At 48.9% G+C, this 15,855-nt stretch overlaps 1 protein-coding gene across 1 annotated transcript in view; it reads left to right on the forward strand.

The window, feature by feature from the left end:
- URB1 (URB1 ribosome biogenesis homolog) overlaps window positions 1-15,855 on the forward strand; it is a 66,193-nt gene that overhangs the window by 45,727 nt on the left and 4,611 nt on the right. Inside the window, exons 28-35 of the mRNA XM_021678083.1 lie at window positions 161-224; window positions 1,913-2,084; window positions 2,529-2,631; window positions 11,115-11,275; window positions 11,870-11,981; window positions 13,569-13,675; window positions 14,162-14,305; window positions 15,619-15,728. Of these exons, the coding sequence (XP_021533758.1) occupies window positions 161-224; window positions 1,913-2,084; window positions 2,529-2,631; window positions 11,115-11,275; window positions 11,870-11,981; window positions 13,569-13,675; window positions 14,162-14,305; window positions 15,619-15,728 (973 nt within the window). The remainder of the gene's footprint in view (window positions 1-160; window positions 225-1,912; window positions 2,085-2,528; window positions 2,632-11,114; window positions 11,276-11,869; window positions 11,982-13,568; window positions 13,676-14,161; window positions 14,306-15,618; window positions 15,729-15,855) is intronic.

The following is a 15,855-nucleotide window of genomic DNA, read 5'->3' on the forward strand; positions in this document are numbered from 1 at the left end:
TGTGACCAGGGAGTGTGAGGGGACCGGGCAGGCAGTGTGACCAGGGATCATGTGAGGACCGGGCAGTGTGACCAGGGAGCTTGAGACCAGGTGGTGTGACAAGGTGGAAGGAGCATGTGAGGGGTTCAGCTTTCTAATTGGACCTTGATTTGACTTCTAGACCAGAAGATTTTACTTCTCCTCCGGGCGTATGAACAGAACGACCTCAGCCTTGTGAACTTCAGGTGAGGTTGGGCCTGGAGGTGTGAGCAGCGGGCTTTGAAGGTGCTGTCCCAAGACTGGGGGAATATGATCTGCACAGCAGGCTCCCCAGATTTTCTCTCATACCTTTTTGATTCTCCGCGAGAAGGGAGGATGGGTGGAGCTCTCCTAGGTCACATAATAGCTCCTGTGGAAGGCTCGGCCTCATGCTCTAAGGATGGCCCATATCCATCCCTGAAGGAGGAGGCCTGAGTTTGGGGCCCACATGGGAACTCTGTGGACATTCAGTGGACAGATCTCACACCAGTAAATGGTGCCCACTCGACGGATGTGTCCAGTATGTCAGGTGCTTGCCTGTCCCCCTGCCCCCCCCAGGGAACAGCCTCCTAAAGAAGCTAATTTATTTTTGAACTTGAATGACTCCTGTTGACCTGCGCAGAAACGAGTGTGTATTTAGAATTCATCCTAGAAGTATTTAATTAAATAGATGTTCATTGAGCACTTGCTGTTTGACAAGGCGCTGGGCCCAGCACTGTTGAGAATACCTAGAGGCATAAGACACAGTCTTGCTGTCTATTAAGGGAATCAGATTATTGTAAATGGAACTCTTTCTAATTGGCCTTTGGTGGCGTAACCCAGCTGTTAGGGGAGCACACGAGAGTACCCTCTCCCGAGGGGGAGTCGGGGAATGCTTCGTGACCGGGTTGAGACTGGAGGGATTTGATGGAGCTGAGGGTCAGTGGAGGAGCCTTGGGACACCACGTGGCGGGAACAGTGTCACCATGGCTGGGAGCTGGGAAAGTCAGTCCATTTCTGAGAATGGTGAGCAGGTCAGCTTATGTGCATCACAAGATATGTGTAGGGAAAAGGTGGTGGGAAGGCCGGACAGACTGGTTGGGTAAGGATTTTAAGTGTCAGACTGCAATATTATCATTTCCATCTAGGAGACAGAGAGCTGATAGATGTTTGGGGGCAGAGAAGGGGTCCGCATCAGAGCCCGGCTCTCAGGGAGCACCCTCCACTAGTGGGGAGGTGGGTGGGAGGTAGTGGGGAGAAAAGTAGGAGGAAGGGGAGGCTTGGAGCAGCTGCAGTGGGTGTTGGTGATGCATAACAGAGGCGTTGACATGGTAGACTCGAGGCAGGGACAGTCAGAAGGCCGTTGGGGCAGACCTGCTGTGCTCATGGCCGCCTGTGAACCGGAAGGAAGCATCATCGAGCAGCCAGGATTCTCCTGCTGTGGCCCAGCGACTGGACTGTGGAGCCAGACCTCCCAGTTTTGCATTCCAGTTTTGCCACTAACCTGCTGGGCAAGTGACCAGCTGAGCAACTTTCTTAACCCTCCCTGTGCCTCGTCCCCCATTTGCAAAATGGGGGTAATAATAGTACCTACGTCACGGGGTTGGTACGCAGATACAGTGAATTAGTAAATGTGAAGGGCTTAAAAGTAAGTGGCACGTCGGAAGCTCCAAGCAGGTGTCATCATCCCCCCACACTGTCACCCACCCTCGTCACCGCTAGCATCTCCACCAGCCCCCTCCTCCCCCTTTGTTAGGGTGGGGACCAAATGATAGAACACCTGTCACGTGCTCCGGACAGCGGCTGGCGAGTGCTGGCTGCTCGGCCACACTGCCTGTGACGGTCATCGTCCCCGTCATGCACTCTGTTCTGGTGGGGCCCAGTGACCCGTCTGCTCTCCCCCGTCTGGCTCTAGAGTGTTCCTGTGGGGCCCGGCGGCGGTGGAGCATCACAAGACATGCCGGAGCCTGGGCAAGTCGCTGTGGCAGCAGCCGAGCGTCGGGGACATCCTCCGCCTGCTGGATCCGGACCGCATGATGAAGACCATCCTTCACTTCCCGCAGAACCGGAGGCTGCTGCCCCCCGAGGTGCGGGGGCCCGGGGGAGCCACTAGGGAGCACTCCCGGCAGCAGAGCGTGCTCTTCTCGCCCCTCAGGGGATTCTGTTGGCAGCCTCAACTTGAGCATACTGCAAAACACAAGCGCTGTTTTTCTTACGGTTTGTTAACAACTTGTTAAGTATAATTCCAACTACATACGGAGGTACCAAGACAGGGCCCCCCACACCTGTCACTCAGCTGCAGCACTTAATCAACACCGGCTGTGCTCGTTTCATTCATAACCCCCCCTCCTCAAAAAAGACTAGTTTGAAGCAGATCCCAAAGATCTCCATTTCATGTTAGAAGCGCTGTTTTCTTATGCTTTTGAATATGCAAAATCATTGGAACGCTATAGATCAGTGGCTAAGCACTCACATGTTACCACATTTATGTGGCCAGACCACACATTTCTGTTTGTTTCGGGCTATTTCAGGACGCACAGGAACTGATCTTTAAAGACCGGCGCACAGTGGATCTCGATGGCCTTTATGACCCCTGCTTTCTCCTGCATCTCTTCAGTGAACTGACCAGGCCAGGTAACCCGCAGCCTTCTGTGGGGCGGGGCTCAGGGCCCGATCGCAGTCAGCTTTCTTGTGGGAATTACCACCATGATAACAGAAGGCTTGTTTCTTATCCTAAAGATCTTCATCCGCCTTCCCACCTTTTCATTTCAGTGATTTTTCGGAAGAATAACAGTGAATGTTTTGAATATACAGTGATTTAAAAAAAAATTACAATTTTAAAATCTGGGAGTGTCCCTTCATCCTTGATGTTTTCCTAATTCTCAATGGCAAGAGCCCTTTCTGAATTCCCATTAGATAGTGATCAAATGCCACCAGATTTTATCCTTGAGAATGAGGGAGAGCCTTGCCGAGGTTGACTTTTTGTTGGGTTAAGTGTAATTTTGAAATTAAGTGTCTAATAGCCAGAGGGTGGGAGTGTTTGTGAGTGAACGTAGGGAGGAGACCAAACACAGGCACGCACACGTACGCACTGTTGAGGACTGATGTCTGATTCCCACCGCAAGTCTGTTGCAGCAGTTCTGTTGGTTTGTGGCATTTTGTCAGCAGTAGGTGTGTCATGATATTTCATTGTGGTTTTCATTTGCGTTTTCCTGATGGCTAATGTTGTCGAATGTCTTGAGGTTCATTTGCCATCTGTGTGTCCTCTTCGTTGAAATGTCAGGCATGTCTTTTGCCCATTTTCTAATGGGATTTTTTTTTTTCACTGTTGAGTTTGGAGGGTTCTTTATATATTCTAGATACTCGTCCTTTGTTGGATATGCGGTTTGCAAATATTTTCTCTCAGTCCGTGGCTTATCTTGTCATCCTCGTGACAAAGTCTTTCACAGGGCCCAAGTTTTTCATTTTGAGCAAGTCCAGTCGATCACTTTTCCCTTTTGTGGATCACGCTTGTACTGATACTCCTAGCTGGGAGAGGCAGGAGTGGCCCATGACTGCTCCTCACGGGGCCTCCCCTAATGAGGAGGCCTCCTCTGATCTCAGTGAGGAGCAGGAGGGGCCTCTGGTTCCTGCCCCCCATCCACCTCTTGGCCTTGCCTGACAGACGCCACCGCAGCAGGGGACTTGGGGTCCACAGCAGGCTCCACACCCCACCTTCACTGGGGTGGGTGGGAGCAGGGCGTGGCTTTCTCTGAGGTATTTGGTGGAGCGGAGCAGTTATTGTCCAGATTTTGTCTTACTAAGCTGCTCCTTTTCTAGTCTTTCATCTAGAGACTAGAGAGAGCAAGGCTTTGTTCAGGCTTTGTCTGTGCCTCTTGGTTTTCTGGGCCGCTGGCTTCTTCAGCTCAGAGTCTAGGACACCAGGAGCAGAAAGAAAACGCAGGGAATTCCACTGAGGCCCCTCGGCTGGTCAGCTTCCTTTCCGCCTTTCAGAGTCGTCTTAGACCTGTCCAGGATTTTTTAGTTGTGTTTACTAGTAGACATAGAGAAATATATCGACTCCATCTTCCTAGAATTATACATCTAATTTAAGTGTTTAACATTAGATGATATATTCACAGTTCAAAATTCAGGTGGTACCAGAGGGTGTGCAGTGAAACTGGCTGTCGTTTCCTCCTGGCGGGGACCCGTGTTAGCTGTTCCTCACAAGTGCTCCTGGGTCCGGCTTGCTCCTTCATGGCCTGTCATGGCTCCGGTCAGGCCTACACGGAGGGCACCCGGGGCAGGTGGGGGGGGGGGAGGGGGGGGAGGCGCATGTTCTGCGGCTCTGCCCTTTGGCATGGCCGGCGTGCTGCCTGCAGGACCCCCGGGCTCCTTCCTACTGGACTTGACGGCCGCATGGATTTAGGTGCACTGGGAGACCATGTCTCCTTATTCGTGCTGTCTTGTCCCCTTTTCAACTTAGAGTTGTCCTTTTATGCTCCAGTGCTCCTGCGTGCGAACAGACTTGCTGACCCTCCACCACTGCCTCTCCTAACAAGATGACAGGGGCCGGTCTCGGAGGTTTCTCACCGGTGGCCCCTGAGGTTGCTGTGGCCCCCCGGCCTCCGTGACCTTGGGTGTTCTGTGGCCGAGCTAGATTTCATTTGCCAGAGAGCAGGGGCATTTCATACCAGCATCCGATCACCGCAGCAGCAGGCAGAGATCTTCATTGACCCCTGACAGGGACTTCCCAGTAGCCTAACAGAGACACAGGGACCGTGTACGGCCCGGACGCTCTCCTCCTTTCTCCTGCCTTCAGCCCCGGCAAGGTCTGTTTCTCATCAAACACGAAAATAGATTTTCCACAGTCTGAAAATATGAGGTAACTTGAGTGGATTATAACAAATCATTTAGTCCGTTACTCAGGCTCTTAAGAGAGCTTTTAAGAGACAGAAGGCAAAGGCTTGGAAAACACTAATAAAAAAATACTAAAATTAGGACACAGTGTTGTTCTCAGGATCTTGAATGCTGCCCTCTTTGGATGGGGAGGACAGTGTCTGGGAGGCCTTCTGTGAAGAAAGGTAACTCGTAAATGGTCTTTTAATAGGGAAGTCTCCAAATACAGCCTATTTTAAGTTTTATAGGCATGGTACACGTAGGAAAATTTGCAAAACATGTCTAGCCCTAAAAAGGATTTGTGGTAGCTTAAAATACAAATTACAGTAAAATCATTCATGGTAAAGTAGACAATTTTAAAAAGCAGAGAGGTGGATAAAGATATAAATACGGAAATTAAAAGAAAAGCAGACAAGAAAAACTAGGTCATTAAATTTTGCTCGGGAATACTTGTCATCCAGAACAAAAAGTGGAAGCATCATGTTTTAAACAAATTTTGTTGTCTGATAAAAGGAAGCAAAGCAGCTTGTAGGGAGAGGGAAATTTCTAGCAGTAAAATGGTAAGTTGAACAGAATAGAAATCTGTGAACAGCATATGGCCAGTGTAGGGTAGGTTTATTGTTGTTGAATTAAATCATGAATTCATTTTTCATACTATTTTTAACATGTATTTTTCTTTTTGATTCTGCCCTTGGTGGGAAAGTAAGCACGAAGAGTGTCTGAAGTGAATTTTTACTGAAGCGTGGTAAATAGAAATGACCACACATCATATGTGTGTGGTGGGAGTTTTGGTGAAAGCACCAGCTGGACCAAGGAGCAGCACATAATGGGCGGCTCTGCAGGCCCCTTCCTAGGCCGTGCCCCTTCCTGCCCAGCAGGAGCCAAAGCCCTGTATTTGAACTGCATGTGAATGGTACCATGCTGTATGTGTCCTTTTGTCTCCGCTCCACATACCCCACATTGTGTTTGTGAGATTCCTTCGTCCTGTGCGTGGAGCAGAGGTTCTCGACAGTGTTCTTACTCCCTGCAGTGGCCCCCAGATCTCCGTGTTGCTAACATCTTGCAATCCTAAATTGGGCAGATGATTAGTTTTTAAGTGTGGCTGCCAGACCAGAGAAACTCTAGTCTCACTGCTCCGTTTCAGCCTTTGCTGAACATGGGAACCTATTTTCTTAACCTCACTGCTTCCCTACTCTGAGTCCTTGGCTGAGAAACAGGGTCAGCCAGGGCTCTTAGCAATGGCAGTGACAAATGCTTTTTCCACAGCGAATTCTTGTCCTCCGCAGAACTGGGCGGCTCTCTTCAGCTCATCACTCACAAACGTCACAGACCAGAGAGACCAGCATGCAGTTCTGTGAGCCTCATCCCCAGACCACGGAGACACAGGCCCCATGGACTCCTCAGTCCCCTGCCAGGCTGCCCCCAAGGAAGGGGTAGAGGAGGAGGCATGAAGAGGAGCTCCTAGGCCTCTGGGGCACAGTTGTACTACCGCTGAAGCCCATAAGACATGGGGTGCTTTTTATTTTAATCCTTGATCACTGTGCTGGTTCAGCCATTTCAATCCGAAGATGCGTTATCAGAAGGCCAAATTGGTATTTAAGAGGTTCCTGGAACAGAGTGGTGTTTATAACTATGTTTTGATAGCCTCTTACACTTTCCGCACCCCAGGGCAGCTCTTTCCCTGAAGGGTGACAAAGCAAAGACTTCAGAGAATAGCAGATGACCACAGACATGAAATTGACTTTTCCTCAGGGACACGTGGAAAATCCATTTGTCTTAGAGAATGTCAGTGATTATTAAAAATACCCTAGCCAGCTGAGTACTAGCTGTTTTTAAAGTGAGTGTAATATTAAATGTTTAGACTGTTCTCTTTCCAAAATATATTCCATTTACATGTGTTCAGTGTGTAGGTATGTAGGTGTATCTTAACACATCTCATCTTTTCCAAAACAGTGTTATCCCACAGTTGGATGGTTTTTTAAAGCTTTTGGGGTTTTCCCCCCCTTTTCATCAAAACTAGTCACTTGTTAGAAATGAGGAAATTTAGTCTGTACCCTGTTGGAGCCCAAGATTATTCTTTTTTCATCCCTTTAATTTGCATCTGGATATTAAAAATGGTTTTGTGTTGACAGATGTACTTGGGTTTTGCCTTTTTTAAATCCAGTCTGACCGTCTCTCCCTTCTCATTGGAATGTGTACACCATTTATATTTAATGTGATTATTGATCTGATTCTGTTTTATTTTTTTGTTGGTTTTTAGCTACAGTGCATGTGTGTGTTGCTTTAGGGTTTATAGTACTCATCTTCAATTTATTGCAGTTCCTCTTCAAGTGAGGTTATACCACTTCATGGATAGTAGAAGCACCTTACAACGGTATTGATCCATTTCTGCCCCTCCTGGTTTTCTGTGCTGTTCTTACCAGAGATTTTACTGCTGTATACTGTAAAACCCACAATATGTTGTTTTTGCTTCAAATTGTCAGTTACCTTTTAAGGAGATTTAAATATCTTATAGTTACCATTTCTGGTTCTCTTAATTCCTCTGTGTAGACCCATATTTCCATCTTCTGTCATTTTCCTTCTGCCTCAAATACTTCCTTTAAGAATTCTTGTAGTTCACGTCTGCTGATTAGTTCTTTTAACTTTTTTATAGAAAAAAAGGCTTAACTTTTGAGAGATTTTCATGGGGTATAAAATTCTAGGCTGACAGGTTTTTGTTTTTGTTTTTTCTTACTGTACTTGGGAGATGTTGCCAGCTGATTTTGGATTGCATTGTTTCTAACAAGAAATCTACCACCAGGGCGCCAGGATGGCTCGGTTGAGCATCCAACAGTTGGATCTCAGCTCAGCTCTTGATCTGAGGGTCATGGGTTCAAGCCCTGTGTTGGGCTCCATCTGCAGCATGGAGCCTACTCTAAATTAAAAAGAAGAAGAAAAAGAAATAAATCTACTGTCATTCTTACTTTTGTTTCTCTGTATGTTGTGTGATTGCTTTGAAGATTTTTTTTTTAATCATTGGTTTCAAGCAGTTTAATTAGAATGTGCTTTATTGTAATTTACTTTATGTTCCTTGTCTTTGGGACGTTCATTGAGACGTTCATTGGGACATTCATTCTTGGCTCTGTACGTTTATAGTTCTTGTCAAATTTGGAGAAGTTTTGGCCATTATTTCTTCAAACTTTTTAGGGACTCTAATTACACATACATTAGCCTGGTCGAAAATTGTCCCACAGCTCACTAATGTTCTCTTCCAGGTTTTAATTTTTTTTTCTCTGTGTGTTTCAATTTGGATCATTTCTGTTGCTGGCTTAGAATTCACTAATCTCTTTGTCTAAAATGTCTAATCTGGGGGCGCCTGGGTGGCTCAGTCGTTAAGCGTCTGCCTTCGGCTCGGGTCATGATCCCAGGGTCCTGGGATCGAGCCCCGCATCGGGCTCCCTGCTCCGCGGGAAGCCTGCTTCTCCCTCTCCCACTCCCCCTGCTTCTGTTCCCTCTCTCGCTGTGTCTCTCTCTGTCAAATAAATAAATAAAATCTTTAAAAAAAATAAAAATAAAAAAAATAAAATGTCTAATCTGCTAATAATACCCTCCAGTGCATTTTTCATCTCAGACATTTTAATTTCATCTTTGGAACCTTGGTTTAAGTTTTTACAGCTTCTGTGTGTCCATTTAACATACTCAGTGTTTCCTCTAGCTTCTTGAACATGTAGAATACAGTTGTAGTAGTTACAACAGAATCCTAGTTCTGTTACCTTTGTCATATCTGAGTCATTTTCACAGGGTGGATTCTTCTCTTCTAATGGGCTATATTCCTGCTTGTTGGAATGTCTGGTAATTTTTTATTGTAAACCAGACATGATGAATTTTACCTTGTTTGGTGCTGGATATTTTTATATCCCTGTGAATGTTCTTGAGCATTGCTCTAGGACACATTTGAGCTCCTTAGAAATGGTTTGATCCTTCCAGTCTTGCTTTGAATCTGTTAGGTGGCACCAAAGCAGCGTTTTAGTCTGGCACGAACTTTGCCCCACAGCTGACGTTAAATCCTTCTGAGCAATCTGCTCTCCCTGTGAACTGTGAGGATTTTTGCCCTGGCCGGTGGGGACAGGAACTGTTTCCAGGCAGGTGCGAGCCTGGGGTTGGCCCTGTTCCTCAGCCTCGGGTAGCTTCCTCATACACTCTTGCCGAGTGGCACTCCACTGAAGACCCTGGCGCTCTCAGAATGGAGCTGTCTTCCCTGGGACCCTCCCGTGTGAACTCTGGCCACCTTGGCCTCCCAGCTGTGCGCTTTGTCTACACAACTCCTGAGTTCTCCAGTCTCTGCCTGGGCTTGCCCTCCCTGTGCCCTGGCCTAGAAAATGTCCAGGCTTCCGAGCTGGGACGATCAGAAGGTTCATCTTGTTTGTTTTGTCTCTTGGAGATTGCTGTCATTTGTTGCCTCATGCCCAATGTCTTGAAAAACCTTGTTCCATTTCTAGTTTTTTAGTTGTTTCAGGTGGACAGGTAAATCAGGTTTCTGCCACACTCTTGGCCGGAAGTGGAAATCCTGGTTATTCTTTGAGAGGGTGTCACCGTTGAGAAAGAGGAAGGAAACTGTGTGGATGCGTCTGCACTACCATTGGTCACCCTTCAGGCGAGATGCTGGTGGAAGGTCTAGGGAGCTCCGCTTCTTCTGAGGGAGAAGGAAACTTTATGGTTTAAAGGAATTTCTATGCTCTTGGGGAGCCACCCATTTGGAGACTATTATGTGCCTGTGGAGCTGTTCGGATGACAGAGAAGTAGCTGATTATTACAGTTTTTCTTCTTCTTAAATTATTCTCAGGTTTTTTTAACGGCCAAAATTATCCTTTTAAAAGTCTAACTTTAGCAAGAGAAGAAAAAGAGTTTGACTTTTTAAAAACAATATTGGTGGTATTTCTTTTATCGATAGTATATTCCAAGATGACACACTTGGGGTAGTCCCTTCCACTGGTTTGTGTTTGGTTCCTAATTTAACCAGCTCACCAGTCACTCAGTCTAAAGAATGTCTGCATGGGTGATTACCATGACCAGACCTGCTGCTTAATCCATTTTAAACACAGTGACCTGTCCCTCTTCTAAGACTTTTCTTCAGTTTTTATCTTATAATTTGTGACAGTATTTATGTTGTAAAAATGCCTAGGTCTTTATTTAAGAGGATTTAAAGTATCCTGAATTTTTTTATTGGTGATCAGGCTTTTTAAGTTGTGGTCAGGTGGGTCCCCTTATATATCTGACCTTCTCTTGGTCACATCATTTCCTGAAGTGGTTGTGAGTTTTTACAAGGCCTCGCGGGTGACAGATGGGTATCAGCTAGCAAGCTCTTTAGACTCTAGCTTTTGCTCAAGCTTGGTGAGCCGCTCTTCTGTGAGATTGTTTGTTTGAAGAATGGATATAAGTTAATCCTCCATAAAATTGATGGGCCAGGGGCGCCTGGGTGGCTCAGTCGGTTGAGCATCTGCTCAGGTCATGATCTCAGGGTCCTGGGATGGAGCCCCATGTCAGTCTCTCTGCTCAGCGGGGAGCCTGCTTCTCCCTCTCCCTCTCCCTGCTGCTCCCCCTGCTTGTGCTCTCTCTCTGTCTCTCCGTCAAATAATTAATAAAATCTTTAAAAATAAAAAAAATTGGCGGGCCAGGTCAAACAGGTTTGCACGGGCTGAATTTTCCAGCTTCCCTGCCTTTCATAGTTTCCTTAGTGGTGTTTGTGGCTAGGAATTCGGATGCTGTGGGCCAAACAGGGTAGAAACGGGGAGCAGGTTTTCTCTGCCAACTCCCCAGTCGTGTTCCCCAGGCCTCCCGCATGCTGAGATATCGTGTCTCAGGTCTGAATGGCACCTCCATTGTTCTCTGGCTCATTGAATACTTCTGAGAAGTAATGAAATAATCCTAATTGGGATCGACGAGCATTTTAGAAGCTACAAGTATGGATTACTGCCATGCAAGGGAAGATAGGCTTTTATCCAACTTCACCAGAAGTTAAATGGAGCTGGAGAGACTTGGATTTCTTGTATCTCTCACTCCTAACTGATGTTGGCAAAAGAAAATTTAATCCCCGTGTTACACAAGCATCGTGATCATTCCGTGTGTATGTGTTGATAGCTGATGTTGGCAAATTGCAAAAGGAAATTTAATTCTCCATGTTACACAGGCATCATGATCATTCCGTGTGTGTGTGTGTGTGTGTGTGTGTGTGTATTTAATGCCGGGTTTTACTTCCATAGAATTTGTGGTGGATTGTCGAAAATTTTTGGATTCCAATTCTCTGGGCCTAACTGTCACGGCCCTCAGCAGCTATGACCCCCAAATGCGAGCTGCAGCCTACTACGTGCTGGCGGCCTACTATTCGCAGCTGGAGGGGGCACGGTTCCGAGAGCAGTCTCAGGTGAGTGGAGCTGAGGGTCCTGGCGGACCTCCAGGAGCTGGCTTTCCACTGGGTCTAGTAGCAGTATTTCTGGGAAACACAGAAGCATGTTGACAGGAGACTTCTGATAAAGAAACTAGGCCCGTTCCCTTTTAGGGAGTGATGCTAGAGATTGCCTCTGGTTCTCAACCCTCGGGGAGATGGAGAAAGCTCTCGCCTTCCAAACACTTCTTGCGTACAGGGGGGCAAAGCAGTTCAGTTTCTTTGGTCTGAACTCAGTGGTTAAGGCAGCTGTTACCCAGAACACACTGAGCCCCAGAAGCCTGTGCGCCAAGGTGGCAGGGAGCAAGAACAGCCCAGCTTGTCAGGCCATGGAGCCAGGGTCCCTCTGCCCTTGCGCACGTGCCCAGCTCCTCAAGGAAAAGCAGAAGCACTCCTGAGATGGCAGAGAGCAGGGACATTGCCATTCTGAGCGTCATCTCTGGTGTCCCCTGGGATGTGAAGAGTAGGCCACCCAGCAAAGCTGTGGCTTAAGCTGCGCGAGACAAGGCTGGTCACGGTTCTGAAAATTCTTGTCTTTTTTTTTCCCCCTTCTTCTGTTTTCCTGGTTTTAAGCTACTTTACCTGTTGGATGTAGTCCGGAATGGGATCCGAACTCAGAACATGAGACTCACCTTTACCTTGACTCTCTTCATTGCCAAAGCAGCCTTGCAGATTTTGAAACCAGGTACCACTGCATGTCCACTAGTCGGCGTTAATCCTGCAAGCATGCATGATCCGCCACACGTGTGAGAAGGGACGTGTCTGGCTCATCCAGTGCTTGTAACAGTGAGCCGTGTGCATGCCCACGGGAGCAGACGGTGAATAAAGCATGGCTGTGCGGAAGCTCTTTATGGGCCCCTGTGGGTGAGATCAGAAAGAAACCCAATGAGCCAGCCCAGTGCAGAGCAATGTGTGTGATGGGGCGTGGAATATGTACTCGCATTCGCTATAGGCGTGTGAAGCCGCGGTACAGGGCTGCTGTGAGGGGGTACGTGGATCCCACACGTGGAGGGCACCTGACCCAGGAAGTCTGTCCGTCGGCAGCCGCTGGTCCATACTCGGAAGTGAGAGTCTGCGGCTCGTGGGTCCTTAGCCAGAAGGTGTTTGGCCCGGATATCGCTGCATGGGTGCCGGCTGGGGCCCGAGAACACGGCTCCTTGTGTGACTCCCCGTGGGGTACCACTGCTGAGGTAGCCTGAAGACAGGTGTTGGTTGCATTAGGGGCCACGGGGTTCTGTGTCACGTGGTCATGTTCAGATGAGGAAGCAGCCCCCTACCTGAGGCCCCCCAGGTTAGGTAGCTTGTCCAAGGCCCCACAATTCCTCTCTAGTCAAGTTGCTGTTAGAATTCAGGTCTAGTTTCTATCTTCTCCTGTACAGTTTTTATTGTGTGGTTTTTCTTCTCCTTAGAAATTACGGGAGGGGGGCGCCTAGGTGGCTCAGTTGGTTAAGCGACTGCCTTCGGCTCAGGTCATGATCCTGGAGTCCCTGGATCGAGTCCCGCATCGGGCTCCCTGCTCGGCGGGGAGTCTGCTTCTCTCTCTGACCCTCTTCCCTCTCGTGCTCTCTGTCTCTCATTCTCTCTGTCTCTCAAATAAATAAATAAAATCTTTGAAAAAAAAAAGAAATTACGGGAGGAAAGACGGTAATCAGTCATTTGTAGACTCTAAAGAAAAAGACACTTTTGAGAAACTGTCCTAGCGGAGGCCATGGTGACTGGTCCAGGCTGTGCCACTTCAGACCAACGTCAGGGTCAGGGGCACAGGCAGCAGTGGTCGTGGGGTGGCCTCCGAGGATCCAGGCAGTTGGGACAGGTTGGAGGCGGTGATCCGAAGGAGGGAAGCAGCAGGGGGAGGAGGTGTCTGTCCACCGCGGCCTCGTTGCATTCCAGAGGGACCCGGGGATGTGTACGGCGCCGTGCTGTGACAGTGGCCTTCAGCGGGAGGCCAGTGGGGGTGGGCGACAGCCCCATGCTCTCCGTGTGACGCAGTCCCCCTCTGCATACCAGCGGAGTGGAGCTACGTGCTAGCTGCTGGCGGGGGAGGGGCGACATCCACGTGGCTTCCAAACCGGGAGAGACCGCCTGTATGCAGCGTAGAACCAGGGTGTCTTACTGCCGTCTGATTCTCGAGAACTGAGACTCTGGATAAGCATACAAAAGCGCCACGGGGGCAGGGACTTCTGTCTGACCCCCAGATCCTGCTCCCCAACTCCAGCGGAGCACGGGGGTCCCGCCGGTGCTGCTCTGAGCGACTGTCTGCCTTTGTTCCCAGAGGAGCACATGTACTTGAAGATCAACAAGTTCCTGCTGTCACACGAGTACTTGAATATGAACAAAGTTCCGGGCTTCTACCAGTTCTTCTACAGCTCAGACTCTGAGGTAATGCTTCTAGAGTCCCCGAGGGCCCCCAGAGACTCCTCCGTTGGATTATTAGCCCCTGCTGGCGTTCTGGCATTTTCCCCCTGGATATTGTGGGCGGCACGGCAGCCCAGTTGCACGAACAGTGTTGGAGCAGGAAGGCCGGGAAAGCGGAAGGCCGCGTAGGCTCGCTTGTAGAAATGCTTGGCATCCTCACGCCTTAGCACCCTCCCTCAGAGGCCTGGCTCATTCTGTGTTCTTGGTGAGTGGCCGCGTTCCGCACTAAATGTGCTTTTGTCGCACACCTGTGTGAGTTGGCACAGGGCGGTGCTTAAACTTGACCTGAGGACCCCGAGTCACATCCTGAGGATTTTTAATGACATGGTCAGCAGTAGAGAAATGTCTGTGCCGCTGTGGCTGCACCTAGAGAGAGTGGGGTTTGAAGAGGCGCCAGGTAAAGGGGCTTTAGCTAATCTAACAGTCGCCTCCTGTCTGCCTGGGTTATAGCAAAAGACAGAACGGGAGTGGGTGTTCGGGATCCTGCGGCAGGGGATGCGGGACAAGCACTGCTACGAGCTCTGTGCCCGGCGAGGCGTCTTCCACATCATCCTGTCCTTCTTCAGCAGCCCACTGTGTGACGGCGAGGCCCAGGTAGGCGGCCCCCCCAGGCTGTCTGAGAACAGAAGGTCTGGGCTGCTTCTCACAGTTTTTGGGGGGGTTTTCTGTTTGTTTATTTGGGGGAGAGAGAGGGAGAGAGAATCTCAAGCAGCCTCCACAGTCAGCACGGAGCCCAATGCAGGACTCGATCTCACGACCTCGAGATCATATTGTGAGCCGAAACCAAGAATCAGATGCTGAGCCACCCAGGGCTCCCCCCACTTTCTCTGAAGGTTTGATTTGCAAGTCAAATCCGTGGGAATTCTAATCCCAGCCTGGACATGACCGACCTACTAATTTGACATTAAGCTGACTTTCCACGAGGGAAAATGAGATCCCGCGAGTGCCTTTCGTGTAGCGTGCATGTGTGCAGGCTGTGGGCTGTCCCTCACTGCCGTCCGTCTTCGGGTGACATGCTCTTTGCTGTGGCCCCTTCGATAGTAAGGCCTGGGCAGAGGGAGGAGCTAACCAGTAATCGCGGGCTTTTGGAGCGGGCTAAAAAGTGTAGCAACAGATGACCCCTGTGAATGACTTTAGGGGCTTTCACGGAGACCGTATGAGCCACTGGAATGTCACTAAATGCACAGATGCTGTAGATCTCCAAACTCAGCTAGAAAACAAGAGTCGGGAGTCAAAACCGACAGTCTCAGAGCCAACGAGGGAATCCCCTCGACCAAGAGCCCGTGTGTGAGTGTTCTAAGTGCCGAGGGTAGTTGGAAGGAGTAACTAGGTAAAGCCTTCGGTATTTGGAATAATTTCTAGCCCCGTCAGCTTTTGTGTCTGATAGTATATAAAACGTGGGTAAATAGGAGCGGGTCGGAAGTAAGAAACACGTTGGAATGAACTGAATTTGGATATGGTAGTTTTTTATTTTTTCTGACGTGAGAAATTTTAAAACACCCAATTCACCGTTCAAGGGGCAGTCCCATTTTTATGTCTGTCTTTCCAGGTGGTAAAACCGAAGGGACAAAATGGGCCGCTAGCTGTTTGTCTTGAGTGAAGAGTCGGTCCACATTCTCTCCCAGCCTCACATCTGGGCCATGTGGTTTCTGAGCTGTGACTCTGTGCCCATGGGTTGGTTCCTTAGGATGGGCTTGCAGGCGTGGGCACCCGCAGGGCCGGGCAGTGGCTCTGGAGTCTGTGTGTCTGGCCGCCGCGGCCACCACGCTCATGGACTTAGCCAAGCAAGCTTTGTCTGCAGCCACCGCCTGGAAACATAACATACCGTCGTACTGTTTAACTTGTTCCTTTGGTCCGGTAAACTTGGTTTTCGTACTGAGAAGTAACTCTTAGTTTTGGGTTTTCAGAATTGGATTCTGGAAATTCTACAGAACGCTGCCCGGGATGCCCAGTCTGCCTATGAGATCCTCCGGGACTATAGTCTTTTAACGTGGATTTTGCACATCCTTGAGAGCAAGTAAGCACCTCGTGTGTGAGAGGTGTGCTGGGTGGGAAGAGAGTGTGGCAGAGACCATGGCATCTACTGCTGGCTTTAGTGTTGGCGGGAAATGGGCAGTAGAATCCATACTCTCTAGTTGGGACTT

Source organism: Neomonachus schauinslandi, chromosome 1 (assembly GCF_002201575.2).
Source record: "Neomonachus schauinslandi chromosome 1, ASM220157v2, whole genome shotgun sequence".
NCBI lineage: Eukaryota > Metazoa > Chordata > Mammalia > Carnivora > Phocidae > Neomonachus > Neomonachus schauinslandi.